This window comes from Xenopus tropicalis, chromosome 2, assembly GCF_000004195.4.
Source record: "Xenopus tropicalis strain Nigerian chromosome 2, UCB_Xtro_10.0, whole genome shotgun sequence".
Taxonomy (NCBI): Eukaryota; Metazoa; Chordata; class Amphibia; order Anura; family Pipidae; genus Xenopus; species Xenopus tropicalis.
In genome coordinates, this window is record NC_030678.2 from 42,596,980 (window position 1) to 42,624,653 (window position 27,674).

A 27,674-nucleotide genomic window follows, 5' to 3' on the forward strand; every position below is an offset into this window, starting at 1 on the left:
AAGGCCAAAGTTGGCCTCACTTCTAGATTAAGTTGGGAACGCTGGAGCCCATAAATGAGGCTTAGTGATAGTTAGACACTGCCCTAGTACACACTAGGGGGGTAAGGCAGGTCAGTAACCCATCTAGGAAAAATAGTTGGTTGGTACTCCCTAGGCCAGCGCTGTCCAACTTCTGTGGTACCGAGAGCTGGAATTTTTCTGGCCTACATGGTGAAGGGCCGATAATGGGAGCCAGTTTTCACAACTCCCCTTTTAAAAAAACGCACCCACTTCAAACCACACCCATGTTATCCCAAGAGCATTTAAGACCATACTCACATTAAAGGTGGTAGCGCAGCAAAAACCCAAATGATTGGTTCTCGCTGTAGGAATATCACCCTTCATTCATATGTGAAAGAATTACATTATGTCATATTAAGACACACCCTTAAATCCATATGCCTCCTCCTCCCCTGTGGATAGCACAGCAACCCCCAGAATATAATCACACACCTTAGGGACCATATAATGACTATTTACGAATGTTAACAAACTCCCAGAACAACCCCTGCCAGGTTCACCTCCTAAAGGCAGAATAGGGCAGGCAGAGTATGGCACACACAGGCAGCATAGGGAAGGCAGAGTATGGCACACACACACAGGCTACATAGGGCAGGCAGAGTATGGCACACACAGGCAACATAGGGCAGGCAGAGTATGGCACACACAGGCAGCATAGGGAAGGCAGAGTATGGCACACACACAGGCTACATAGGGCAGGCAGAGTATGGCACACACAGGCAGCATAGGGAAGGCAGAGTATGGCACACACACAGGCTACATAGGGCAGGCAGAGTATGGCACACACAGGCAGCATAGGGAAGGCAGAGTATGGCACACACAGGCAGCATAGGGAAGGCAGAGTATGGCACACACAAGCAGCATAGGAAAGGCAGAGTATGATACACACATGCAGCATAGGGCAGGCAGAGTATGGCACACACAGGCAGGGTAGGGCAGGCAGAGTAGGGCACACACGGGCAGAGTAGGGCACACACAGGCAGCATAGGGAAGGCAGAGTATGGCACACACAGGCAGGGTAGGGCAGGCTTAGTATGGCACACACACAGGCAGCATAGGGAAGGCAGAGTATGGCACACACAGGCAGCATAGGGAAGGCAGAGTATGGCACACACAGGCAGGGTAGGGCAGGCTTAGTATGGCACACACACAGGCAGCATAGGGAAGGCAGAGTATGGCACACACAGGCAGCATAGGGCAGGCAGAGTATGGCACACACAGGCAGCATAGGGCAGGCAGTGTAGGGCACACACAGGCAGCATAGGGCAGGCAGAGTAGGGCACACACAGGCAGCATAGGGCAGGCAGAGTAGGGCACACACAGGCAGCATAGGGCAGGCAGAGTAGGGCACACACAGGCAGCATAGGGCAGGCAGTGTAGGGCACACACAGGCAGCATAGGGCAGGCAGAGTAGGGCACACACAGGCAGCATAGGGCAGGCAGATTAGGGCACACACAGGCAAGGTAGGACAGGTAGAGAATGGCAGGCAGAATATGGCACACACATGAGGCATAGGGCAGACAGAGTATGGCACACACAGGCAGGGTAGGGCAGGCAGAGTATGGCACAAACAGACAGCATAGGGCAGGCAGAGTATGGCACACACAGGCAGGGTAGGGCAGGCAGAGTATGGCACACACAGGCAGCATAGGGAAGGCAGAGTATGGCACACACAGGCAGGGTAGGGCAGGCAGAGTATGGCACACACAGGCAGCATTGGTCAGGCAGAGTAGGGCACACACAAGCAGCATAGGGCAGGCAGAGTAGGGCGCACACAGGCAAGGTAGGGCACACACAGGCAAGGTAGGGCAGGTAGAGTATGGCAGGCAGAATATGGCACACACATGCGGCATAGGGCAGACAGAGTATGGCACACACAGGCAGGGTAGGGCAGGCAGAGTATGGCACACACATGCAGCATAGGGCAGCCATCAGTTGGACAGCATTGCCTTAGGCAATACTGGCCTAGTGTAGGAACCACAGTGTAAAGAGAGTCAGAATATCCTTACCCTGATGGCAGGGTTCAGCCTGTGGGTGAGATTCCACCCTTTGATGAGTTCTACTTTATCTGAACATTTTAGAGTGAGTATGTTACTTTTGCCTTGTTGTACAGAATACAGTATTATAGTATCAGTTGCATAAGGACTTTAAAGGAGAACTAAAGTTTTAAGTGGGGGAGCCAAAATGTTAGGTACCACCCCCCCCCCACCCAGTGATTAGAATCACTTACCGGATACCCTGGGCTGCTGCTCCTGTTTGCTAAAAAAAATCCACCTGCCCAGGGTATTTCTGCAGGAGATCCTTGTCAACTTTATTTTTGGATTCTTCAGTGCGCCCCTGGAGAAAAGAAAAGAAAAAAGGAACAAAGATTATGCCAAAGAACTTCTGCAGAAATACCCCGGGGCAGAGTAGATTTCTGCTAAAAGGAGCTCCAGCCCAGTGTATTAGGTAAGCTATTACAATCACTGGGGGTGCTTAACATTTGATACTATAGTTCTCCTTTAAAGGATAACTTGGCACAGCTGTTCTATGTTGCATATTTACTGAATAATCTGCCAAATTATGTTTAAGCTACCTGTGAGTTATAGTCAACTACAACACTCCTCCACCATTCTAACAAAGGCCCGAGTTTGAGTCATGTGCCGCCTCCTCTGGGAGTTGCACCTCCCCTGCTGGCATACTTTGGGTTAAACACTGGGCAACAAAGCATTACAATGGTAAAAGCGGTTCTTTGGAAGTTCTATGGAGTTTCTACAGAGGTCAGCTGATTTCCAGTGGGTTGTGTTTGCAGAGTGCACCAATACCAAATCTTCCTCTCCCCCGTATGATAAGGCGTTCCCTCCAACAGCCAAATCTGGAGCTACTGCGCGCCTTATATAAATATTTCTTAGTTTGTCACTTCATCCGGACCACATAACTCGCTTACAGACATAAGCTCCCCTATCCCAGCATTCTGGGCCAGTACTACATGTGCAAGTACTACATATCTTACTTGATGTTTCACACACTTTGAAATGGAATGAGAAGGAGCGGCAATCCTCCAGGCACAAGGTAAAGTATTTGCTGTTTATAGGGCTTGGGGAGGCTTCACTCACAAGGAATTTATTTACTTCTGGCCAAAATCCAACTTATATATATATATATATATATTCCCACTCATCTCCTCTCTCTTTCTTTAGGGAAAGAAATAAAATCCACTTGATCTTACGTCAAGATCCCGGTACCCCTCATTCAAGTAAGTGGCTGTGTGAGAGGGTGAGGGATCTTATAAATGAAGTTTATACTTTGGATCAGAGAGAAAACATATACCCACTCAGTCTGTGCATTTTGTGGATGTGGGGGGGGGGGGGAATAGAAGACTCAAGTAAAGTACTGTAATCACTGTAGACTGAAGACGTGGCACTGTATTTATTCAGCTACGTGTCAATGGGAAAGTATGAAGCTGGCACTACATATTATAGTTACTGCTGTTTGTTCCTGGGGTGCCCTTCAACATTAGGTTGGCACTATATTTCACCTGTAAACACAATAAGCAAACAAGTATCTTGAGTGCTTACCAAGACAGGCCTTGGAACTACTGCTTGGCTGTGGTATAAAATGCATAAAAATGGCATTATATTGCAGCCTCTATGGAGAAGACTGTATGTTTATGTGTATAGAAAGAAAGCGAAATAAAAAAGAATGCAATACATACATGGCATGTCTAGGTAGAGAATAAATGGAAATTTGAGCATATCAGAAAACATTTGTGCCAAGACAGTGCCTAGAAAACTGCTAAATTAGATGGCAGGCGCAAGTATACCCTGTTATATACAAGTGCTCTTGAGCAGACAGAAATTACAGGTGCCCTTCACACACTTCCCTTCCTGCATGGGATTTCTTGCACCAGTGAAATTAGACACATTTATAGGGTTTTACATACCAAGGGCGCAATGATGCTTTAATTTTATGGAATGATGTGTTTATGGTGTGTTGCCCCAGAAAGTGTGCCCCCAAAGGAGACCTATGTGTTGGAATAGGGACATTGTAATTACTATTACAAATCATGGAGCCCCCCCCCCGAGGCCCTGAACAGAAAAGTAGCCAAAGCCCCCCCTGTGAGACGGGCCCTGGCAACTATATAGCAGCGCTGGCCTCTTGGTACTTCTATGTCAGAGGAGGGCATTCTACAACGTGCAGCAGCTGATTATAATTAACTACTGCCTGTTTATTATATATTATACATAATACACAAGAGCCATGAATACACTTTAAATTACATCCTTATGAACGGTGTGTTATAATAATATACTACTTGTTGTAAATATATGAGGATATTAAAAGTCACCTCAGAGTTCCATGACCTGTAGGTAAGCACTCTGCCTTTGGCCTTGTACTGTTATATGCTCATGTGACTCCTTGGTGACTTATAATAGCCATATATTTTATAAAAGGGGGAATTTTATTTAATATATTATTTGCTGTCACAACCACTGAAGTGTTCTTGAAAAACAAAGGAGAGTGTCTATGTGCCTGTAACGCTGCTAGGGGTATATATCATCCTGGCCGTGCCATGTCACTGTGTGATGTTACTGATTCTCCACCCACTGTCAGTGTCACATAAACATTCATGTGCAGCCGAACAAGCCACTTCCTTTTCTCTTATTTATGCCAGAAGCCTAAAGGCGGGAACAGATAAAGCTTTCACTTTCGCCTATACCTAAGGCTAAAGGTAAGGGGCTGCTCTCTATGCACTGGCTAAATAGCTTGGAAATGGGTGTATTTACCATAGGCAGCACTGGGGAGTGGGGGGGGGAGTGGAGTCTCACTTTCAACACATATCATTTTTTTATAGCACAAATGTGAGAGAAAGAGAGAGGGGCAGGGGAAGAGGTATCTTACTTATATGTGCTGTATGTGCAACTGCAACTCACACAAACTGGGGGAATGTCTGCACGTTTGGAAACATAAAAATATATATGCTAAATCCTTCAAACTCGTAAAGGGGATCTCTACCCAAGCACAATTTATTTTTGTTTATTATTATTGTTTAGAGTAACATTGTAATGAAGTTCAATGAAAAAATATGCTTCCCTTTCAAGATTCCTAAAGTATTACTGTCATTTGGGAAAGTCACCTAAGCCCAGGACACTGTCCCTACACTGATTTGGGCAGAGCCCTGCAAATTCAGCACCCCCTTTCCCACACAGTGCCCCCAGAACGAGTGCGTGCTATCACTGAGAATGGGAAGGCCTTCAGTTCTGTGCAGCTGGTGCGCTGCAGTGGATACGAGGCTGCACTCCATATTGGTCAATCAAAGCACATTCCAATGAACCGGTTGTGTTAGTTTGCTGGGAGGCAAGGCAAGGGCAAGTAATTCAGAAATGCACAGATGAAGGGGGATGTGTATAGAAAGAAAGGAATGGTAAGGAAATGGGGACGGCAAGAGAGAAATACATAGAATGCATCCAATTAGGGGACTAGGGGAATGCTTGGAAAAAGGAAAATGGTAAAGAAGAGAAGGCGAGGGTAGAAGGAAAAGGGGTGACAGAATGGCAAAGGGAACAGAAATGTGAGGAGATGAGTAAGATAATGGAAAAAAACAAGTGAAAAATATCAACCCAGCAGATGTAACTACCTGTGCCCACCCTGTTTTCTATGGTGATGCCAAAGGGGGTGGCTTCTGCACTGCACTATCCCACCAATGACTGGAAGGTAGGGACAGGGGGCTGGGGGTTAGAGTGTCATTTAATGCCTAGGCATGACATTCTGCAAGTCACAGTTCTGTTATATTCTTGCCACTTGAGATTTCTGGGTGTCACAGTGCTATGGTAGTGGTCAGGGTGCCATTTTCTTTTGAGGGTTGCTGGGAGTCACAGTGCTATTCTATGATGGGGATGCTTGTATACAGGGTATGTGTTTTTCCTTGTACATGTATGCAGGTATGCTGTGGGTTAACATAAGTGCACATGACTGTACAGACAATAGGCCCATTGCCATTTAAAGGTCCAAGCACATTAGTCCCTTAGATCCAGATCTGCCTCCCACTGAACCTTACGCCCACAACTGTGTCCTCTGGATACAAACAGTGATGTGAACAAAATGGGGGATAAGGAAACAAAATATATCTGTCTCTTTCCCCACAGGTTTGGGAAATAACCAGGAAAATCAGAAAATACAAACACTACATAGTGAAGAAGCTTTAATCACAACATAGCAACCGACTCCGTTTCCACTACGGTAGGAACATTAATGCTGTATGAGATGTATACGCAAATGGAATGTAAACAGATTCAGGCATCAGAGAAATCCCCATTGATTAAATATACATATTTCATCTTTCCCAGGCAGCGAAAGCCAAAAGCTAATCTTTCTTCTAATAATCTTTCATGATACACAGTGCTGTACAACTCCCAGTGCATTGCTCTGCTGCAACTAGGGGTTTATTTTAGGGATACAGCTCAGTACATGACAAGCGATTTTGGGATAAGAATTTGTGATCTTCCTGTATCTTAATGAAATCAAGCTTTAGGAATCCAGCTTGAGAAATATCACTGCCCTGAGAAATGAATTGGCATAGCAAGTCTCATTTACAAAAGTGGCATGATGTTCCAAGTGCAATTTTAGTAATCAATTTTACCCATAGTTCATAATTCTAACCCCAGAATCTCAGCATAATTGCGAGCACAAGGTCTGCAACATCCACCAGCACTAGCATGTGATGCTCCAATACAGATGCCTTTTTTACCCCTTAAATGGTGTCACTTTTGCCCTACTGTGCTATTGCACAACCCACCTTAGGGAACCCTTTAATCACTGGCAGGTCCGGCCCACTAATAATTCTAGGTTTCCCTTGCATCACTTGTGCACTTGTGTGTTATTCATCATTCTGGAGGGGTGCACTGCCAGTTGCTGCAATTTGAAAAGGATCATTTATGGGTGCCTTCAATTTAGGATTCAAACTAATGTACATTTGAGGCCCTTCTGAACTGACCATGCAGAAATTTGTTATCAAACATTATACTGCCACCTTGTGGCTAAATTGTAGCACTACATGTTACAGGTTTTTAACTGCTTCAATATGAATGTGTCACTTTTGGTGGTTCTGTTTGACTCTTGTAACATTGGCATATATTTTCCCCACAGGGCATTTGGGACAAAGAAAAACAAACAGAGGAAATGGCTGGTAAGGGCACCAGAGACCAGTATGGAGCAATGATGATGAAATATTGAAATTGAAATATTCATAATCTGTTGCATTTTGCAGATCGCCTCAGGAATGTAAGGAGAATGTTTATAGAAGGTGTGAGCGTGGCTGTGATTAGAGGACTGCTGGACAGTCTTTATCATGATGATATCATTGGAGATGGGGAGAAAGAATTGGTTACCGAGAATACAAATGTTGTGCGGGATCAAGCCCGATGTCTGATTGACATGGTTATAAAAAAAGGGAATGTGGCATCAAACAAATTTATACAGGCGCTTCAAGAAGAAGATCCTACACTATGTGCTAATTTGGGCCTAAACCCATAAACCTTATGGGCACACTTTGAGTTCATTTTATTGCTGGGGAGGGCTTTAAGCTAATGTATCAGTGTAAGTCAGTGATACTGGGGGATCCATTGTAGAGTTAAGGGAGAGTTGCCTTTTTTCAACCCAAATGACTTATGCAGCTATCTGCACTCTTGCCAGGGCGAAGCAGGAAGGGCATTTGCTCTGGGCCCCCGGCATTAAATGGGGCCCCTTGGAGGTAAAAACTTGCATAAAAGAAATCAAATGGCATATAATGCATCAGAGATACCCAATCGGCAGCCCTTATACAGCTGTTGATACACTGCAACTTCCGTAGGCAAAGCTGAAAAGGTGGGGATAATATTTCAATAACAGCAAAATGGTTGCAGGTTGGGTATAATTCATTTCTGTACTCACCCTGCCTTCCAGATGGGGGCATTAGTCCCTGCATTGTTTTAAAAGGAACCAACATTGTATAATGTGGGATAATCCCTGAATGTAAACAATCAAAATAAAGCCTCTGTTTTTACATTGCCTGGACTTGTACTGTATGCTTATTTACTCTGTATTTATTTTCTTTTACCGTTCTAAACTTGGATCTATATTCCAGGTGAAGTTACTGGATTAAGTAGTTAATATGGCCTGACAATAGTATCCAATGCTGTCTCTTCAAATCACTGGAGTGGCCAAATGCGCCCACAGTCTCATATATTTCCTGTCAATCTCCTCTGCTGCAATGGCACCAAAGCTGAGCTGCCAAATCAAAAGAAGCAAGCGAGTGATGGCCCAATTCTGTATGTATATGGGGTGATCAGTCTGGAGCTGCACAGGCCTGGCCTTCATACCATCTGTACAGGTTGGGTCACAAGCTCAATTCCCATCTCAGCCTACAAGCACAAGAAGACTATAGTAAATGCATTGAGCAATCTCTGCCATTGGGGTCACCCTCTCTCAGCCCCAGGGTGGCAGCCACTTTCTCATCTGAGCATGGCTAAAGTATCCTAGCATCCATTAAGTGTTGCTAATTGACTTGAGTAGCTAACTTCCACTGCAGTTACTGGCACAAGTCACTGGTCAAGTTATTATATTCGCACACAATAAACACATGATAGGGCCTACTCACGCAAACCACAATCTCATTTGCAAATTTTTGTGCACAATTTAGTGGAAAACATGTGCAAAACAACCATTTGCAGAAACATTTTCTATGCGCAAACTTTATAATTGACTCCCACTGTGTCCTGCCCCCAAATATGCAGCTGGACAGTAACTCATAGCAACCAATCTGTATTTACCCTTGTTTATCCAGTTGCAGATAGAGAAAAGAAAGCAAGCATATGATTGTTGCCATCGATACTGCACTAAACCAAATTTGCCCAAAGGTACTTGCAGCCCACCTGCCCTCTGTGTCTACAGAGCAGACTTTTATGACTAATACTCCCTGCTACTTGTCTAGCTAGCCAGCTTGCACGCTCCCTTTGTTATGCCAATAGGGGCCAAGATATTGCCATGCCATTAACTTGGAGAGCCTTAAAGGGTCTAAACTTTGCATATAATAAAAAAAAAAACATTGTTTGAGCCACTTTTTGCTTTAAAGGAACAGTAACACCAAAAAATGAAATTAAAATATAATGGTTGCCCTGCACTGGTAATTCAAGATGGAAAAAAGGCACAGGTTACATAGCTGATAACAAATAAAACCCCATTATAGTCTACAGAGCTTATCTGTTATCTACTATGTGTCTGTGCCTTTTCTCCTGTGAATGGCTGCCCCCATGGCTACACAGCAGCTTTGTTTATATAAACTATAGTAGGGTTTCTGAGGCAAACAAACCCATTGTACATTGTATTGTAATTACTTTTATACACTTTTATTTTTTGATGTTACTGTTCCTTTAGGGCTCTGGCACACAGGGAGATTAGTCGCCCGCGACAAGACTCGCGAGTCTTTTTCGGCGATTTCGGGTGCCATCCCGCCGGCGACTTACATGTTCGCTGGTGGGATGGCGGGTCATGGCAACTCGGGGAGATTAGTCGCCCGCGAACAGGGAGTTTTGTCGCGGGCGACTAATCTCCCCGTGTGCCAGAGCCCTTAAAGAACATGCTGGTGAATTCATCTATCTTTTTAACCCCTGCCTTTCTGAGACATTACATGAGTAATTTAATTAAAAGTATAATAAATTTATTGTTGACTCGTGGTATACTTTATCTGTAGCGCGTACTAAAGACATGTTGGGTCAGATCTACCCAAGGTCCCTATTATTGTAATGTTCTTACCTCCTTTGGTGGCTGTAACCAATGGTACTATAGAGAGCTGCGACTGCAGGCAGGGAAATTGCCGCCCATACACTTTGGGAACAACATATTTCATAAACATATAGTGGGGCTGGGCTACTTAGCAGTTAGTGGGACCCCAATATCTTCAGGCCCCCCTTTCAGAAGTCATGGGGTCTGCTCCAGGGCTCACATGCGGGATGCAATGAGGGAGTAACCATATAAATGATACCAGGGTCGGACTGGGCCACCGGGACACCGGGAAAAATCCCGGTGGGCCCCGGCTCTAGCGGGCCCCGGCGGCCCAGACCTGTACCTTACCTGCACTGCCCCTGTCCGACCGCTCCTCCCCTGATGCATTAAATTTACGTGCTCAGGGGAGGACATCGGGTGGGGGCCCTGCGAGGAGGGTTAGGGGGGCCCCTACGGGGGGGTCAGTGCGGTGTGGGCACCTGCAGGGCCCCTGGGGCGAGAGCCCCGGTGGGCCCTTCACCCCCCAGTCCGACCCTGAATTATACAGACTAATGAGATACTCTGCAGTGCACTCATCCATATGTGTATAGCTACCAAAAAATGACCTCCCCTTTAAAAAAGAGGTCCATATATTACAATATATTCAATCTGGCCAACTTTGTCAAGGGCATCCTGGGTCTGGTCAGTCCTAAACTCACTTTCATGTGAATCATTGGGAATTCTCCTGTTCCTTTAGGCAGGGACTGTGTTGTGCATATTCTCTGGGCAGTTATTGCGCAATTTTTTTCTGCCACTCACTCCTTGCCCCTCAGTGATAAATGAGCCCTTAGATATTGCCTTGCCATTTGTTTTTATTTTTGCAAATTCTAGGGCTAATCAAGGAAAACCTTAATAAACATGATTGTGAATAGCACAACTGTTTACTTTGCCATGTTATTGTGAAACAACACATAAATCACTAAAAATGTCTTTTTGTTACGTAATCTTTTAAAAAATGAACGCTATGGTTCACAAATTATTAGCAAATAACTTTGGAATTTGTCTTTTCCAGTTATCACATTGATAAATGTCTTGGTCTATTTGGATTGTAAATACTTTCATAAATAACCAGCTAGAGCCCCACAGCTTAGCTTTTCCCTTTAAAATTAACCCATTCATAACCTGAGGAACACAGGCACTTTCTGTTTAACTCAGGAGCTGCTGTGATTGGTATCAGTTGTCCCCTGCTAATGTTGTGCCCTCACTGCTATTACTAAGGTAACATGGCTACGAACTGTCCAGATTTTGACGAGACAGTCCCTCTTTTTACAGCTCAGCCCGCAGTCCCGGATTCTTAATGATAAGTCCCTCATTTCCCTTTAATCTCCTGCGCTGAATGCTAAAAAAGATACAAATTTAATTACAACCCGGATTCCAAAAAAGTTGGGACACTAAACAAATTGTGAATAAAAACTGAACGCAATGATGTGGAGGTGCCAACTTCTAATATTTTATTCAGAATAGAACATAAATCACGGAACAAAAGTTTAAACTGAGAAAATGTACCATTTTAAGGGAAAAATATGTTGATTCAGAATTTCATGGTGTCAACAAATCCCAAAAAAGTTGGGACAAGGCCATTTTCACCACTGTGTGGCATCTCCCCTTCTTCTTACAACATTCAACAGACGTGGAGGACCGAGGAGACCAGTTTCTCAAGTTTAGGAATAGGAATGCTCTCCCATTCTTGTCTAATACAGGCCTCTAACTGTTCAATCGTCTTGGGCCTTCTTTGTCGCACCTTCCTCTTTATGATGCACCAAATGTTCTCTATAGGTGAAAGATCTGGACTGCAGACTGGCCATTTCAGTACCCGGATCCTTCTCCTACGCAGCCATGATGTTGTGATTGATGCAGAATGTGGTCTGGCGTTATCTTGTTGAAAAATGCAGGGTCTTCCCTGAAAGAGATGGCGTCTGGATGGGAGCATATGTTGTTCTAGAACCTGAATATATTTTTCTGCATTGATGCTGCCTTTCCAGACATGCAAGCTGCCCATGCCACACGCACTCATGCAACCCCATACCATAAGAGATGCAGGCTTCTGAACTGTGCGTTGATAACAACTTGGGTTGTCCTTGTCCTCTTTGGTCCGGATGACATGGCGTCCCAGATTTCCAAAAAGAACTTCGAATCGTGACTCGTCTGACCACAGAACAGTCTTCCATTTTGCCACACTCCATTTTAAATGATCCCTGGCCCAGTGAAAACGCCTGAGCTTGTGGATCTTGCTTAGAAATGGCTTCTTCTTTGCACTGTAGAGTTTCAGCTGGCAACGGTGGATGGCACGGTGGATTGTGTTCACTGACAATGGTTTCTGGAAGTATTCCTGAGCCCATTCTGTGATTTCCTTTACAGTAGCATTCCTGTTTGTGGTGCAGTGTTGTTTAAGGGCCCGGAGATCACGGGCATCCAGTATGGTTTTACAGCCTTGACCCTTACGCACAGAGATTGTTCCAGATTCTCTGAATCTTCGGATGATGTTATGCACAGTTGATGATGATAGATGCAAAATCTTTGCAATTTTTCGCTGGGTAACACCTTTCTGATATTGCTCCACTATCTTTCTGCGCAACATTGTGGGAATTGGTGATCCTCTACCCATCTTGGCTTCTGAGAGACACTGCCACTCTGAGAAGCTCTTTTTATACCCAATCATGTTGCCAATTGACCTAATTAGTGTTATTTGGTCTTCCAGCTCTTCGTTATGCTCAAATTTACTTTTTCCAGCCTCTTATTGCTACTTGTCCCAACTTTTTTGGGATTTGTTGACACCATGAAATTCTGAATCAACATATTTTTCCCTTAAAATGGTACATTTTCTCAGTTTAAACTTTTGTTCCGTGATTTATGTTCTATTCTGAATAAAATATTATAAGTTGGCACCTCCACATCATTGCGTTCAGTTTTTATTCACAATTTGTTTAGTGTCCCAACTTTTTTGGAATCCGGTTTGTAAAAAGTATCTTTTGACTGAGAGCCTAGAAAGTTAAACAAGCTTCAGCTCCACTTAGATACATTGTTTCTCACATTTAATTAAAAAGTAGCTTTTGGCAAAGAGCCCAGAAATCTTAACGAGCTTTACCTGCACTTAGATACAATATTTCTCACGTTTAATTAAAAAAGTTGTTTTTGGCAGAGAGCCCAGAAAGTTAAAAAGCCACATCTGCACTGCACTGTTTTTAACAAAACTGCAATATCACATAAAACAAGAACCCAAAACCCCCAGAAATGTGTTCAAACTTTAAATAACTCGCCAAATTTAGTCAAATGGGAGTGGTATTTAGGGGGTCTGATTTCAAAAATGGACATAGTCAAAAACTTTCTTTTTGGTCCTCTTTCCATTTTCAAAATGTTGGGAGGTATGAGGTAATAATGTGTTGTTGGCATTGCTGAGATATTGCTGTATCAAGCTATCAAGTAGCCTGTGGCGTCTTCCATTTCAACATGCATACCCTCATTGTAGTACTGAGCATGAGTTTATCCAGGGCCACCATTGGTATTCATAGGGCTTCATACTACTAAGTTAGCAGGTCCCTGCCTGGGATTCAGCTATTTTCACCATCCCAGAACTCAAAAAACTCCTATAATGCCCCCCTGGCCCTTGTATCCACCCCCAATACAGTACACAGGGTAACATCCATGAGAGTCTGATTCTTTTCAGATAAAATATCTATAGAATCACTTCCACCCCTGGTTTATTAGTTCAAGGGCTGTCAACCATCCCAACATGGCCTCCCTTCTTTCCCTAGCGAGGCATGAATTTGTGGCGAATTTCTGCATTCTGCCATTGGTAGATTTTTTGCCAAACGGGCAACAAAATTTGCTGCATGTCCTAAATTATCAAAAAAGAATCGTCTCACTCGTCAAACATATTATCACACATCAAATGTATTGTCTCGCGTCAAAAGAATTGTCTCTCTCATCAAAAAAGAATTGTCTCTCGCTTCAAAAAGAATTGTCTCTCGCGTCAAAAAGAACTGTCTCTTATCAAAAGAATTCTCTCGCATCAAAAAGAATTGTCTCTCGCATCAAAAAAGAATTGTCTCTCGCTTCAAAAAGAATTGTCTCTCGCGTCAAAAAGAACTGTCTCTTATCAAAAGAATTCTCTCGCATCAAAAAGAATTGTCTCTCGCATCAAAAAGAATTGTCTCTCGTGCCAAAAAGAACTGTCTCTTATCAAAAGAATTGTCTCTCGCATCAAAAAGAATTGTCTCTCGTGCCAAAAAGAATTCTCTCTCGCACCAAAAAGAATTGTCTCTCATCAAAAGAATTTTTTCTTTGGCGCATGATATTTTCCCGTTTCAAAAATCAACGGCCCCATATTTTTCGAAATTGGGTTTCTCTGTAAGTTAGTATATACTTAAAAGCTTTATCATTCATCAAAATTCAATTTATTTTCTGCTTAAATTGAGGTATGGGTACCAGGATATCCAGGACTTTGTGGTAGTAAGTTTGGCTGCTATTTGCATTTAGAACTGTATATCCCAGCAGTGCTTGTTCTGGCATCTTGTGAATTTTGCGGCCGGTGACCGAAAACATTAGCTCATGTACTCTGGTCAAATGCTTTTAACTCTGGGTCATTGCCACCATATGTGGAAGATTGTGTCCTCTTCTTGGCAACCCCTGAAACACAGTGAGCTTTAAGAGTTGTTTATTATCTAGTAACTGCTAATTATACCTCTGGTGCTGAACTGAGTTATAAAATAGGTTGTTAGGCACTTTATCAATAATATATTTGTACTGGTGTGAATTAGATCAACTTGATTAGCTGCCATCAGTCTAATGCTAATTGCTTTGGGCAGAATAAACCCCAAACATCCTATTGCTGCAAGGTAAAAGTGCTACCCTCTTTGTAGTATTCAGCATAGGCAGCAGAACCAGGGGGCCACAGGTGCAAACAGAGTTTGGCATGCACATTGTTTCGAGGAGCTTTTGCCTCTTTATTCATCAGGTGACGGTGCAGTATTTAAATCACTGCTTGACCCAGTAATTCCACATACCCTGCATGTAGACTAGGGCACCCCTGGCCAAAACCAAAGTAGAGTCCAAAACTAGTGCTATGCTGCAATGTGGCATTGTGCTCTCCATCTACCAACAGACATGCCATGTCATAGTATAAATAAAAAAACTTTTTACCCAATTATGTCTGATTGACCACTGCCCAGACCAAACACAAGGGGTCCCTGGGACAAGCAATAAGATATCGCTGCAACCCTTACTACAATAGTATCCTGGGCCACAAAAGGAGTGTCACCTCAGGGAAGCAATTATAGGGAGGGAGGCGCCTAACGAATTGCCACCCTTTTCTTTAAAGCTTGGATATTCACACACAGAGGTAAATTCATTCCATTTATAAAGGGATGAGGCATTATTTACCAGCCTATGAACCCATTTTAATTAGACATCCCAGAATCCCTGGAGAATACATACGTATCAGTAGGTAGCACTGCTTGTGATTTCCCAATGGCTCAAAGTCTGCTGTTCAGGAATAGGAGAGAAGGGTGAATGACCCAGAACTGTATTTAAAAAGTACAAATATTTTTTCATGGGGGTGGAGGACCAGAGGAGGGTAGAGGGTGTTTTATTTAAGAGCCAATCACAGAGAATGTTTAATAGTTTATACCTAAACCTTCCCCATTAAAGTCCTTTTTGGTTGTGGTTTCTAACAAACACAGGATACTGTACAGGTTTTGGAGCTCTGGCTGTTTGACATCATGGTAAGTGGTTTCTTCCAACACTTATTAATTTGCTTAGCCTATAATAGCCGAATCACAATATTATTATAACTGTATAAATGAAATACATACTAGCATATAGGTATACATATTGGGCAGTCAGGTATCCATATTGTTTAGATTATTTTAAATACTTTAAATCATGCTCTTTGCAGCCACTCTAATGTTACTCTGCTTGGAGTTTGGAGTTTATGATGTTATAAACAGAAGGAGACCTTAGAGTAAAAATACAGAATATTTGGCACATTTAAAGTTATATGATGTCCTGACATACAGCATGGCCAAGGTCCAATCAGCAGTTATATATGGGAGGGAATCCCCAAATAAAACTATTAGTGCTTTTCTTCTTGACTGCCTTAGGCTTAGCAAGTCTATCTATATGTCTAGCCACTCCTCTGAGTGTGAGCTAACGGCAGTAACATTACTGCCATTGTGCAAATTCTTAGCATTCAGTCTCCATTGCTGACTAAGATGAGTACAACAGTGCCACTGGCATTCCCAAGCCATGAAAACACTCAGAATACCTGCACAGAGTGACACTCACCCTTTACTGTAAGATACCTGATATAGGGCCAAGCCGGGGTTATGCCTGGCATTACCAGTATGGGTTAATGAACCCTAAACTGACCCCCGATCACACATGTGCCCAGTCAGTTGCACAAATACACCACACGGCACTAATGGTTAGGCACCTTCAGAAGTGAAGGCTTGAAAAATGTTGGTTTCCCAATAATACTTTTTTTTTAAGCAAAATGATGCTAGTTTCATAGCTTAATTTGATATTGCTTTACATAATAGGCATGGGACTGTGAAGGACCTGAGTGCAGTGCAGGCAGAGTACAGCTGGAACACACAAAATTAATTTTTCATAGTTGTCATGACATCACTTCCCTGAACCAGAGAGCAAGTGAGGTGCTTATGTGGAGAAGGGAACTGCTACCCTTTCATGCAATTCAAAGCCGTTCTTTATATAGGTATAAGACCTGTTATCCAAAAACCTGTTATCCAGAAAGCGCCAAACTACAGGAATGCCAATTCCTATAGAGTCTATTTTAATCAAATAATCCACTTTTCCTTTTACTTTGTAATAATAAAACAGTTACTTGTACTTGATCTTAACTGAGATATAATTAATCCTTAATTGTTAAACATTAAAACTTTAAGGGCTGTATTAGTAACTGTATCTGGGCTACACAAATAGAGTGCCAACCTGTACTACACAAAGGCTGTGCTAATACAAGTCAATCTTACTATAAAAGCATGGACGCACATTTTGTATTTAGTGTGTAAGCTTATGGTAAATTAGCTTTTCTGTTTACCACAAACCACACCCTATTTCACCCGGGATGAGACTAATTCCCTCTGGTGTGAACCCTTGCTTGATATGGAGGCCAGGTAGTTATGTATCTCTCAAGAAATGGGTGCCAGGTTCTTAACATTGAACAATGAACTGTTTATTTACACAGCCAGTTAGGAGTCATTACAGCACAGTATAGGTAGGTAGTAGCATCTCACAGAACAGGCAGCACTCACGACAAATGGTCACAATGACACTCCGCAGGGAACAATGGTTAACCCCAGCTTTCAGGTTTTCTGCTTCCAGTGGAACCTGGGTGATCAACTATCTAACCCTAGGTCTGTACACCGGTAACCCTACTCTGGGCAGTATTATACCCGGAATAATAATCCCTCTACAATTTCTTGTCGGAGCCAGAAGCCGCTCACTAGCTAGCCCTGCCTGTCTATCACACCTAGTGTGACCTATTACAGGAGCTGCCTATTCTGTCTGGGCCTACTTATACTCTGGTTCCACAATATCTCCCCACCTGCTTGTTCAGGCAGAGAGCTTTCACAAAATGGCCTCCAGACTCATGGCTGCTCAGCCTTTTATACTATACCACAGTGCCACCTTATGGCCAAACTGTGGAACTGCAAAAGTCATGCTATGACCCAGGAAAAGGGGCTTACTTCCCATTACATTAAGGACCTTTTATAGCTGTCCAAATAACTAGGGGACCACAGAGTGAGAAAAGGTGCAATTTTACCAGTTCCCTACAAGTGCATAATCTGCACAATTGCCTTTAGGAGAACACACCAAGCTTTAACCAAAAGATACAAAATGGAAAGCATCTTTTAGAAATGTTATAGAATTAGATGCCAAAATTGAAACAGGTTGTATGCAGTATTTTTCTTGACACACACTGCACCAACCCAAAATGCTATTTATGCCAGAACCATCAGCATGTTAATGACGGAAAGCACATGCTAAAGTGAGTGTTTTATCTACTTTAGGCAGCATGTATCCCATTGATCGATATGGTAAAAGGTGGCACACAGATAGGGGTGTAGAGTGGATTGGCCCCTGCTGGTTTTTGCCTGCTTTTAGCAGCTGGCAATACCCACTGTGCAAGTACTGGCAGGCAGGAGCCTAAGTGCTTGGTAATCCCGTGTTTGGAGTTTAATGAGAAACTTAAACAGGTGACAATAACGGAGAAGACTCACTGAGGGGTGTAGAAATTGGATGTGGCCACCAAGGCAGAGAGGGGAATTGGGAAACATTCCTGATTATGAGAGGCAATAAATCCATGCACATTCTATTAGTGCTTAATAATTTCATTTGTTTTGTTTTTTATTTATATATTTGTGTAGTTTTCCTGTACTTACCATTAGACTGTTCTTTTGCAAATGTCTGATGGCCCCTATGTCTTTTATTCTCTTTCATTCAGACATCCTATACAGATAAAGGGGAGAAGGTAAAATATTCTCTTTATATTCTTCATTGTACAACATAAATAAAAATGATAAACCAGTAGATATTATTGAATAGTTGTTATCTATTTGCTATACACAGATCAGGGATGTCATACCTGTGGCTCTCCAGCTGTAGTTAAGATTTCCATCATCACACTGACATCTGATGACTATTATGGAGGGGTTAATGATTGTGGTGCATCAGACTGAGGCCCTGACATCCCAGTAATTCTCATGAGCCCCCATATCTCTAACTATAGTCGTGGCTTTATGGACTGCACCTATGAAACCCATCTCCTAAGCCGACCATGCATTGGGCCCTTTGACTTATTCAATTAAATAAATAAAATTAATTTCTCTGTCCCCCGCTCCCCTTCCAATGAATGCCTCATGCAAAGTCCCAGAACCTAAAACTCACCAACCAGTGAGCCTTAATTGGCCAACCTGGGAGTGCAGAAACCCTCAGTTCTGTATAGTTACCCAGCCCATCATTCTGATAAATGTAATTTGGCCATTCTTGATTGGATTCTACCTGTGGGTCCATGCATTATTATTTCAGGGACACTCCTAGCAATGTCTTCAATGCTTGGACCTCACACACAGAACATAAGTATTTGCATTCGTCTACCAGTAAACCAAATCCCTTTTCATGAGGGAGATAGTGTTCCATGCCTGCCTTTTAATACACCCACATTCTTCTTCATGCTAAATGGTAACGTAAAATAAAGTCTCATATAGACCCAGCATGGATCATAATCTCCCTCATGACTGAATATAATTTCCAGGGTCACTTCTTATTAGCTATGTGCATGTGATGAAGACCTGCTCTGTAATGGGCATGAAGACCCCAACACATATGACATGCCAACAAGGCAAGATATCTTTAGTTTACATTAGTTGCCTCCAGGGAGTAATTGCAGGACAAAGTTAGAAACCTAAAAGCTGAAGTACAACAGTAATATTAGTTCAATAGCTGAAGGGTCTTTATGGTTATAACCTTCATATAACTAGGGCAGAAAAGCTCTATGCCCTAAAGCCCACCCTTAGGAAAAGTAACGGTCGAGAGAAGAAATTGTATTCTGCATGAATTGTAATAACCTCCTCTCCTGTTGTTTTACTTACATCAGCACGCAAGGGGCCGCTTCCTGAGCTTCCACCACCTAACCTTCTGGGTGGGAAATGCCAAACAGGTAATGATACGTAGTCTGAGGTTCAGCACCTTTGTATAACTTAGAGTAATACTAATCCCAGCCACTACTTTATTCAGAATGGTAAGATATAATAGTTCTTATGAACTTAATCAGTCAGTGGGCATGTATCCTATTTCTAAATAACTTGAATATTGTTGGCTTGTGAAACAGAAATGGGCAGAACCATTTTCTTTCTTACATATAAATAGGCACAGTCATAATGATATCCCTAGGTAAGGTATTCTCCATTCATTTCTATATGTAAGCAACATGGCAGCTCCCATTTATAAATGTATGCACAGGTATACAGACAATAATCTTAACAATCAAGTATATATTTCTATCTAAGGTACCCCTAATTAAAAACTATTCTCTCCCTTAAAATAAGGAGGCGCTTCTCCTAAACATTTAAGTCATGTGATTCTAAAACAAATATCTAATTTTGTAGACCAAATACTTTTATTTTTAAATATATATTGAATGTATTATGGTTTCAGTTGTAAACATGGTGGTCCTACAGCAAAGCTTTTTTTTTTTAATACCCCCACCCCCAACTACCAAAAAAAGGTGGATTATCCTTTAATGTGGTGCTTTATTTCATAAAATGTCCTTATTTCATGCTCGCCAAAATGTTAGTTATTATTAAAGCACTAATAAGAATAAACACTTTTCTTTTTGGGAAAGGGTAATTAGTGTTATTATGGGACCAGGTTCTGGGAACTGTAACTGAATTAAAGCATGTCTGAAAACCATAATTATTCTGTCATTGGGGAAGGTTAAACATCTTCTAAGGGGAAAAAAGCCCTTCGCTGCCAGAGTAAGTTGCATCATTATCAGATGACTCAGTAAACTTCATAGAAACTGACTAGGTTCTTAATTATAGAAAATAGCAGGAGAAATGAAGGTATTATACTAATCCCAAGCGATAGTAATGGAATTAATGAATAAGAAATGAACAGATGTTGCACACTGATTTCCAATTTACCTCCAGCAATCTGGACATGCCCATACAGTGCTGCTCTGCTCCAGTAGCACAATAATAATAATAATAATACCTATATTTGCTGTTATCTGACTGCAGGCGGCGTCATTCTATTGTGACAAGTTTGGGTTCGAGCCTTGTGCTTATAAAGGTTTGGAAACTGGAAGCAGAGACGTGGTTTCTCATGCCATTAAACAAGATAAGGTAAGGAGCTCACATGACTAAAACCCTATAGAACTATGTAATATAAGGCTTCAGTTTCATTAAAGGTTATACTAATTTTTTTAATTAATTTTCCTTTATATGAGATTTATTATTCAGAATGCTTTTGTGATCCTTTCCAGGAAAGGGTTTATTTAATAAGTACGTCAGGAAGTGTGCCAAAAATAGTTTTAGCACACATGGCCTAAAAGAAATGAGGAGAACATAGAGGGAGCATGTTAAAGGACGTGTAAAGCCTACATTTGCCTACAATGTATATCAGTTGGGCACGTCTCCCCCACCCAAATGGCATCATTTGTACTGAATATACAGTATCCCCTCCACTTGCCGGCACCATCACATTTTCCTAAAGCAAATAGCAGCTTTCACCCAGTGGCCATTTTTCCTCTGATACATAATCAGGCACATTTAAATCTGCAAACAGCATACACACACAGACCCTTATTCAGCATACATTTCATCAAGAATACAGCCTCACACAGGCACAACTGTCTTTGATAAAAGTTCTGCTTTGTTTGAGCTGAGCTCAGGAGAGTTGGTTGGGAGAAAAAAATTGAAGCAGACAGCTAGAGCAGAGTTTCTATGGGAACCAGCAATGCCATCTCTTCACTGGCTCTTCACTGGGGGGCGTGTTTAGTAATCTGAGTTTAGAACAACTGAGCATGCCCAACAGCCAAGGCAAATTCCCGAGGGAGGGGGCCGAGTAGGTTAGAGGAAGAGTAGGAAATCTAAGTGATAAAGGGGACACTGCAGCCTTACTATTAACCTCTGGACAACCAGTGTGGCAGGTATTGAAAGATTTCAAAGAGGCTGTTCACTGATTCAATTTTTGTGTGTGGGGTTTACATGTCCTTTAAGGATTCTTATAAACACAGGGGTGCCCCCAAAGAAATGGGAAGTCAGGTATGTGGTTCTCTCCATTCAGGGTGTCAATGGGCATGTGTTACTTTTCATGTATGCTTTTGCCACCTAGTAGAATCTAAATTGTCAATGTCCTTTATGGTTGCAAAAAGGCTCACAGGGAGATTTTGGCCATTTGCTGGCTGCATGTTTTACCACCCCAAACATACTGGACCAAAATGCATTTTGATCTGGGGATCATCTTACCATTTTCAGCCAATACGCGACTGACTAGTGCTTGTAAAATGGGGGGTAATTTGTAGTGGTATGGCCCCCTAATCTCCCCTTATGCCATTCCTCTTGGGTCATGGCACATGGGAGAAATGGTCACCTGCAATAAATCTGTGCTACCGTGGGTGACCAATCTCCTAAAAATGCATTTCCATCAGCAATAATGTAAATCGTGGTAAGAAAAAATACACATTGCTTAGTTTTTTCCAAAAGGTATTCCTTTTGGAACAAATGTATGTTTCCTACCGATTATTTACATTATTGCCAGCAGGAATGCATTTTCGGAAGATTACTTGCCTGAGGTAGAGCAGATTTTTTACTGGCGACTAATCTCCCCCTATGCAATTACTCTTAAAAAGTTTTGTCCTTTCCCCATAATCCTCCTTACCATCTTTAAATTTTCCCTGACAGTCTAATGCTGGCCATACAGAAAGAGTTGGCAGCTTATCTGCCCATATATGGGCCCACCTTGATTGCCCGTTCGATAAATATCTAGCCAAAAATTTCCCTGATATCTCTCAGTAAGGTTTAAAAATCCAATCGGGCAGGGACCATGTTGGCACCTAATGTAGTCCTATCCTGACAGGACCATATAAGTGCCCAGGGGCCAAATAATCGGGTCAACCTAATTTAGCCCAGAATGTATGAGGCCAAACTAGGCAAAGATCTACTTGTTTGCTGACTTTACCAATGAGCTGATCTTATTGTGTATGGCCAGCTTAAGCCTTTATTGGGCTTATTTATTGAGCTTAACGGTAGGGCTTTGTTCAGAGTATTTTTGCTGAGACAAAACATCAGGAAAAGCCCTATGTGTCATTACTAAATCATTGGATGAGTTCTTGATCAATCAGAATATCCAAGGCTATTGTGATACTAATATCTACAGTTAGTATTAGTGGTTGTATTTATAGTTTATGTATGTGAGTGTATAGATTGGTAGGTGTGGGTTAGGTGTGCTGGGTTTACTTGGATGGGTTGAACTTGATGGACACTGGTCTTTTTTCAACCCTATGTAACTATATGTAACTATATTGCCTGTCACAATAGAAGAGCGCTCACTAGACACAAGTTCTGAAGTCAGAAAGACATTGTTGTCTTTTTGAAGGTGAATAATAAAATAGCCATGAACAGACTCAAACACAAACAATCTTTATAGCTGGGTCACAATGAGATATTCAGCAACCATGAGGTACATTACTCTAAAATTCAGCTTTTAGGAGTAACTTACTAATACTGGATGGCATTTCCCTGCCAAAAAAAGTACCATAGTATACAAGTTACTTGGAGAGAACATGCAGCACTGCACCATTATTTAATGCAAGTGAATTTATTTAAACAGATCAGGTTCAGCCAAGGAACCAACTTCTGCCAGTTCATTCCCAGTCAAGTAAATTGGCCAATAAAGTTACCACTAAGTCTCCCTGCATGCTTAATTCATGTCTATAAACCAGACTATGCACAAAAGGGAAGCATGCACAAAGCTTTACATTCAACACAAACCAACATTTTTCTGATATCCAGCAAAATCATTGCAAATCAGACTGTAAAGTTTATGATCATGGTGCAGTGGCATGTGGCATCAAAGCTATCCAAATGCCCATTAGCTGCCAAGGGTAATAGGAGATGCTTGGGTCGCCAGTAAATCTGAGATTATTGCCTGTCCAAGATGACCAATGACATGATTAGAAATTCGTGTCAAAGGGAATCTGCAGTTGTTAGAAAACATTCAAAGTGGAACATTTCACAGCACCCATGGTGACCTGCTCCTCAAATTGTCATACAAAGCGAGTTGGCCACTTTGTACAAAACCCAGCTGAGCCTGCTGTTGGCAAACTGCATCTGCTTTTGTGGGCATTATCAGATTCAATGTCAATTTACTCAATAAGACTGACAAACTGCCCAGATTGTGCAATAATGTCCAATCTAGCATACCCCAGGGGTAGCCAAACTGAACCTAGCACACCCCAAGGGTAGCCAAACTGAACATAGCACACCCCATGGGTAGCCAAACTGAAGCTAGTATACTCCAAGGGTAGCCAAACTGAACCTAGCACACCCCATGGGTAGCCAGACTGAACCTAGCACACCCCAAGGGTAGCCAAACTGAACCTAGCATACCCCAGGGGTAGCCAAACTGAACCTAGCACACCCCAAGGGTAGCCAAACTGAACATAGCACACCCCATGGGTAGCCAAACTGAAGCTAGTATACTCCAAGGGTAGCCAAACTGAACATAGCACACCCCATGGGTAGCCAGACTGAACCTAGCACACCCCAAGGGTAGCCAAACTGAACCTAGCACACCCCATGGGTAGCCAGACTGAACCTAGCACACCCCAAGGGTAGCCAAACTGAACCTAGCACACCCCATGGGTAGCCAGACTGAACCTAGCACACCCCAAGGGTAGCCAAACTGAACCTAGCATACCCCAAGGGTAGCCAAACTGAACCTAGCACACCCCATGGGTAGCCAGACTGAACCTAGCACACTCCAAGGGTAGCCAAACTGACAAAGTGACTGATTCTTGCTTTTAAAACATAGGGTATTGATTGGTTGAAACGATCCGTAGAAGCGCTGGGTGCTTACATTGCAGGGACCAACATAGGATGTAGTTGGAGCATGTACAAAAGATGAAAGCTACAGTTAGGACATTGGCAGACATGGGAAGGTTTATGTGCCACAATCTATACAATTTAGAACCATGTCTTCTTTAAGAAGAATAAAATATGTTTTTGCTCCTCTTTTAGATTATTTTTGTCTTCCAGTCTCCTCTAAATCCTGGAAATCAAGGTAATACTTTCTATCTGTAATCTTTTATTTTTATCAACTAAAGGAATCTTTGTTTACTGTCTACAGAGCACAGAGTATCACAGATCATCTATCTCAGAAAGTGCTTAAAGGTGGCCATACAAGTTCAGATTTTAGTCATCTTCCGATGAACGTTGGGATATCAGCTATACATTTAAATACAACAATCTGAAACTAACATACAGACTTAAATTGAAGGATACAAATAAGAGGGTGTTTTGAACATGAAATAGTAGGCAGACACCAACTGTATAAAAGTGACTTCCATTGTAGGTCCCCCAAAGATATCGCACAATGCGCAGATTTTATTGTTTTCCGACCGAAATGTTCTAACCTGGGCGATCGACTAAATGACCTAATAACAATAATTGGGAGCCCACACAAAGTCAGAAAATCGTACAAAACTAGGTTTCATATGACTTTATTGGTATGTGTACAGCCAGCTTTACCTCAATGTGTATGTGCCAGTGTTAGCACTAACATGTGCTTTATAGGAGAAATAGGTGCAGGGGGTAGGATAGAGTAGAGGTTTAAAATTCTGTGTAACCCAGAGACAATGTTAAATAGCTCACAAAATATCCCCAAATACTCTTTATACTTCCTGCATTCCTTGCTGTAAATTGTAAGTCACTATTTATTGGGCTGGTGGGGGTGCTGTTTGGGCCTCTGTGTACTTGTGACCAGATGCCCAGCCTGCAGCCCCAAACCGCCTGACCCAAAGGTACTGGCCCACCCTGTGCATCACTAATATGAATTTAAGGGACAGCATGAGGCACAGGAAGAAATATTACCTTAAGGGAATGAAAGAGATCTTGTTGTCAAGCAACTAAACTGTATGATTTCTTGTCCAGAGATGGGGCAGCATATGATCAAACACGGTGATGGCGTGAAGGATGTTGCTTTCCAGGTGGAAGACTGTGACTTTTTATTTCAGGTATTTGTTAAATGAAGTAACTAGCTGGTTTTTAAACCCCTACAGCATGTTTTCAAGCTCTCTGTAGTGGCACTGCAAGCTGAAAGCTGCCTGACAGAAGACATTATCCTATCCAATGCTAAACTACCATTCTAAGGATAGAGCGGCCACTTCTGCATCTCATTATCAGCGTCACCTCCTCCATTGTAATATCCCGCATACATCATTTCTCGAAATAGTTTTCACCACTACAATTGTATGACTAAAATACACTGCTAAATTTCCACAGAGCATTTACACCACGAAAAAATTCAGCACATTTCTCTTGCAAAAGTCTACTTTTAGTAAATATCAGAGGGGTTGTCAATTTACACTTTGCTGCTTTCTACCTGCGATTTTCCGGTGGATTGAAGGGGTTCTAATTTAAAGGTAAAGGGCCGCAGGATAGTCCAGAGAATTTTTAAGATGAAAGATCCACACACAGGTGTAACTACACAACATCCTACTGAAATTGTTAATGCCTAATATAATATAAGGCAGCACTCTGATACTCACGAACCCACTTGTGAGGAAATTGACCAGTACTTGGAAAGTGTAAATCTCCCCTCATTAGATCACTTTGAACAGAAACAAATTAATATCCCCTTTAGTCGTCATGAAATAGAAATTGCAATAAAAACACTTAAGAGAGACAAGGCCCCTGGTGTTGATGGTTTTATAAATGACTACTACATTAAATTTATGAATATTCTTTCTAAACCATTGACAGATATGTTTAATGAAGTAGCAACCCTTGGTACTTTTCCTAGAGAATCACTATCTGCAATCATTACTACTATCCCCAAAGAAAACAAAGACCCAACTGACCCTAGTAGTTACAGGCCCATATCTCTTTTAAATACAGATTTAAAAATTTATGCTAAAGTTATAGCTAACAGACTAGCCCCCTTAATTCCACAACTGGTCCATTCTGATCAGGTCGGGTTTGTGAAAGGAAGAGGTACTAATGATGCCACAAGGAAGGTGCTGGCTCTTTTACACAGGATTGAGCTCAGTCGGACGCCTTCTCTGCTTGTCTCTTTGGACGCGGAGAAGGCGTTCGACAGGGTCAACTGGACCTACTTGTCAAGGGTACTGGGAAAGTTTGGTACTGGTTACCTGTATAAGGCTATAATGTCGCTCTAATCCCAGCCATCAGCAATGGTATTGTCCTCTGGTTTTTTGTCTTCTCCTTTCAATATTACTAATGGAACACGTCAGGGATGCCCACTCTCCTCTTTAATTTTTATACTTACCCTTAAACCTCTTGCAGAAAAGATTAGAAACAATCAATTGATCCATGGTATCCAAGTTGGCGATGCAGAAACAAAACTAGGCATGTATGCCGATGATATTTTACTATATTTGCAAGATCCCTTAATATCACTACCAAATTTAGAAACAGAATTAAATAACTTTTCAAAAATCTCCTATTATAAACTCAATAAAAATAAAACAGTGATTCTACCCTGTAATTTGGACTTAGATACAATCCAGTCGCTCAAAAAGTCTTCCCCTTACTCTTGGTCTGAAAAGTCAATCAAATACTTTTACCAAGCTAGCGGCTCTCTCCAAGCTCGAGTTTTCTTGGTTAGGTAGGACTGCTGCCTTCAAAATGATGGTATTGCCCCAGCTATTGTATCTCTTCAGAAATCTCCCAGTAAAAGTTCCCAAAAAATTCTTTACTTCCCTACAAAAACTTCTCAATAAGTTTGTCTTAATGAATAAATCACCAAGATTTTCCAATACACTACATGCATCAAACCTAGGTTTTGGCGTACCTGACATTGAGCTTTATTATAGAGCTACAGTTTTAGATCAGTCTGGTAATCTGGACGGAGGATGGAACTAAACACTGGATAGAGTTGGAACAGAATCAAACAATTTTCTCCTCATATAAAAACCTATTAGAAACCAAATTAATATGGAAAACTTACAGATCAATACCCAATATGATGATAACAAATACCCTAAAATTATGGAAAGATCTAATTAAATCAAGCTCTAACAATCCATTAGCTATCACTCAACCTGTCCCCTTATCTACGTTAGCTAGTGTAA

At 42.0% G+C, this 27,674-nt stretch overlaps 1 protein-coding gene and 1 long non-coding RNA gene across 4 annotated transcripts in view; both read left to right on the plus strand.

Annotated features, from left to right (window-relative positions):
• The first annotated feature begins 1,944 nt into the window (after positions 1–1,944).
• card18 lies at positions 1,945–8,088 on the plus strand. Of its 3 annotated transcripts, XR_001924010.2 has the most exons (5): positions 1,945–3,112; positions 3,241–3,296; positions 6,187–6,280; positions 7,187–7,226; positions 7,308–8,088. It is a non-coding gene; the product is annotated as a caspase recruitment domain family member 18 (long non-coding RNA). The 3 variants fall into 3 exon arrangements; XR_001924009.2 differs by lacking the exons at positions 1,945–3,112; positions 3,241–3,296 and adding an exon at positions 4,667–4,772; XR_001924011.2 differs by lacking the exons at positions 1,945–3,112; positions 3,241–3,296 and adding an exon at positions 5,154–5,465.
• A 7,412-nt stretch (positions 8,089–15,500) lies between these two features.
• The window catches only part of LOC594976 (4-hydroxyphenylpyruvate dioxygenase), a 37,379-nt gene continuing 25,205 nt past the window's right edge, over positions 15,501–27,674 (plus strand). The window contains exons 1-6 of the mRNA NM_001030417.1: positions 15,501–15,558; positions 18,303–18,329; positions 19,455–19,517; positions 20,599–20,703; positions 24,601–24,643; positions 25,513–25,595. Coding sequence (NP_001025588.1) covers positions 15,556–15,558; positions 18,303–18,329; positions 19,455–19,517; positions 20,599–20,703; positions 24,601–24,643; positions 25,513–25,595 — 324 coding nt within the window. The 5' untranslated portion in view covers positions 15,501–15,555. The remainder of the gene's footprint in view (positions 15,559–18,302; positions 18,330–19,454; positions 19,518–20,598; positions 20,704–24,600; positions 24,644–25,512; positions 25,596–27,674) is intronic.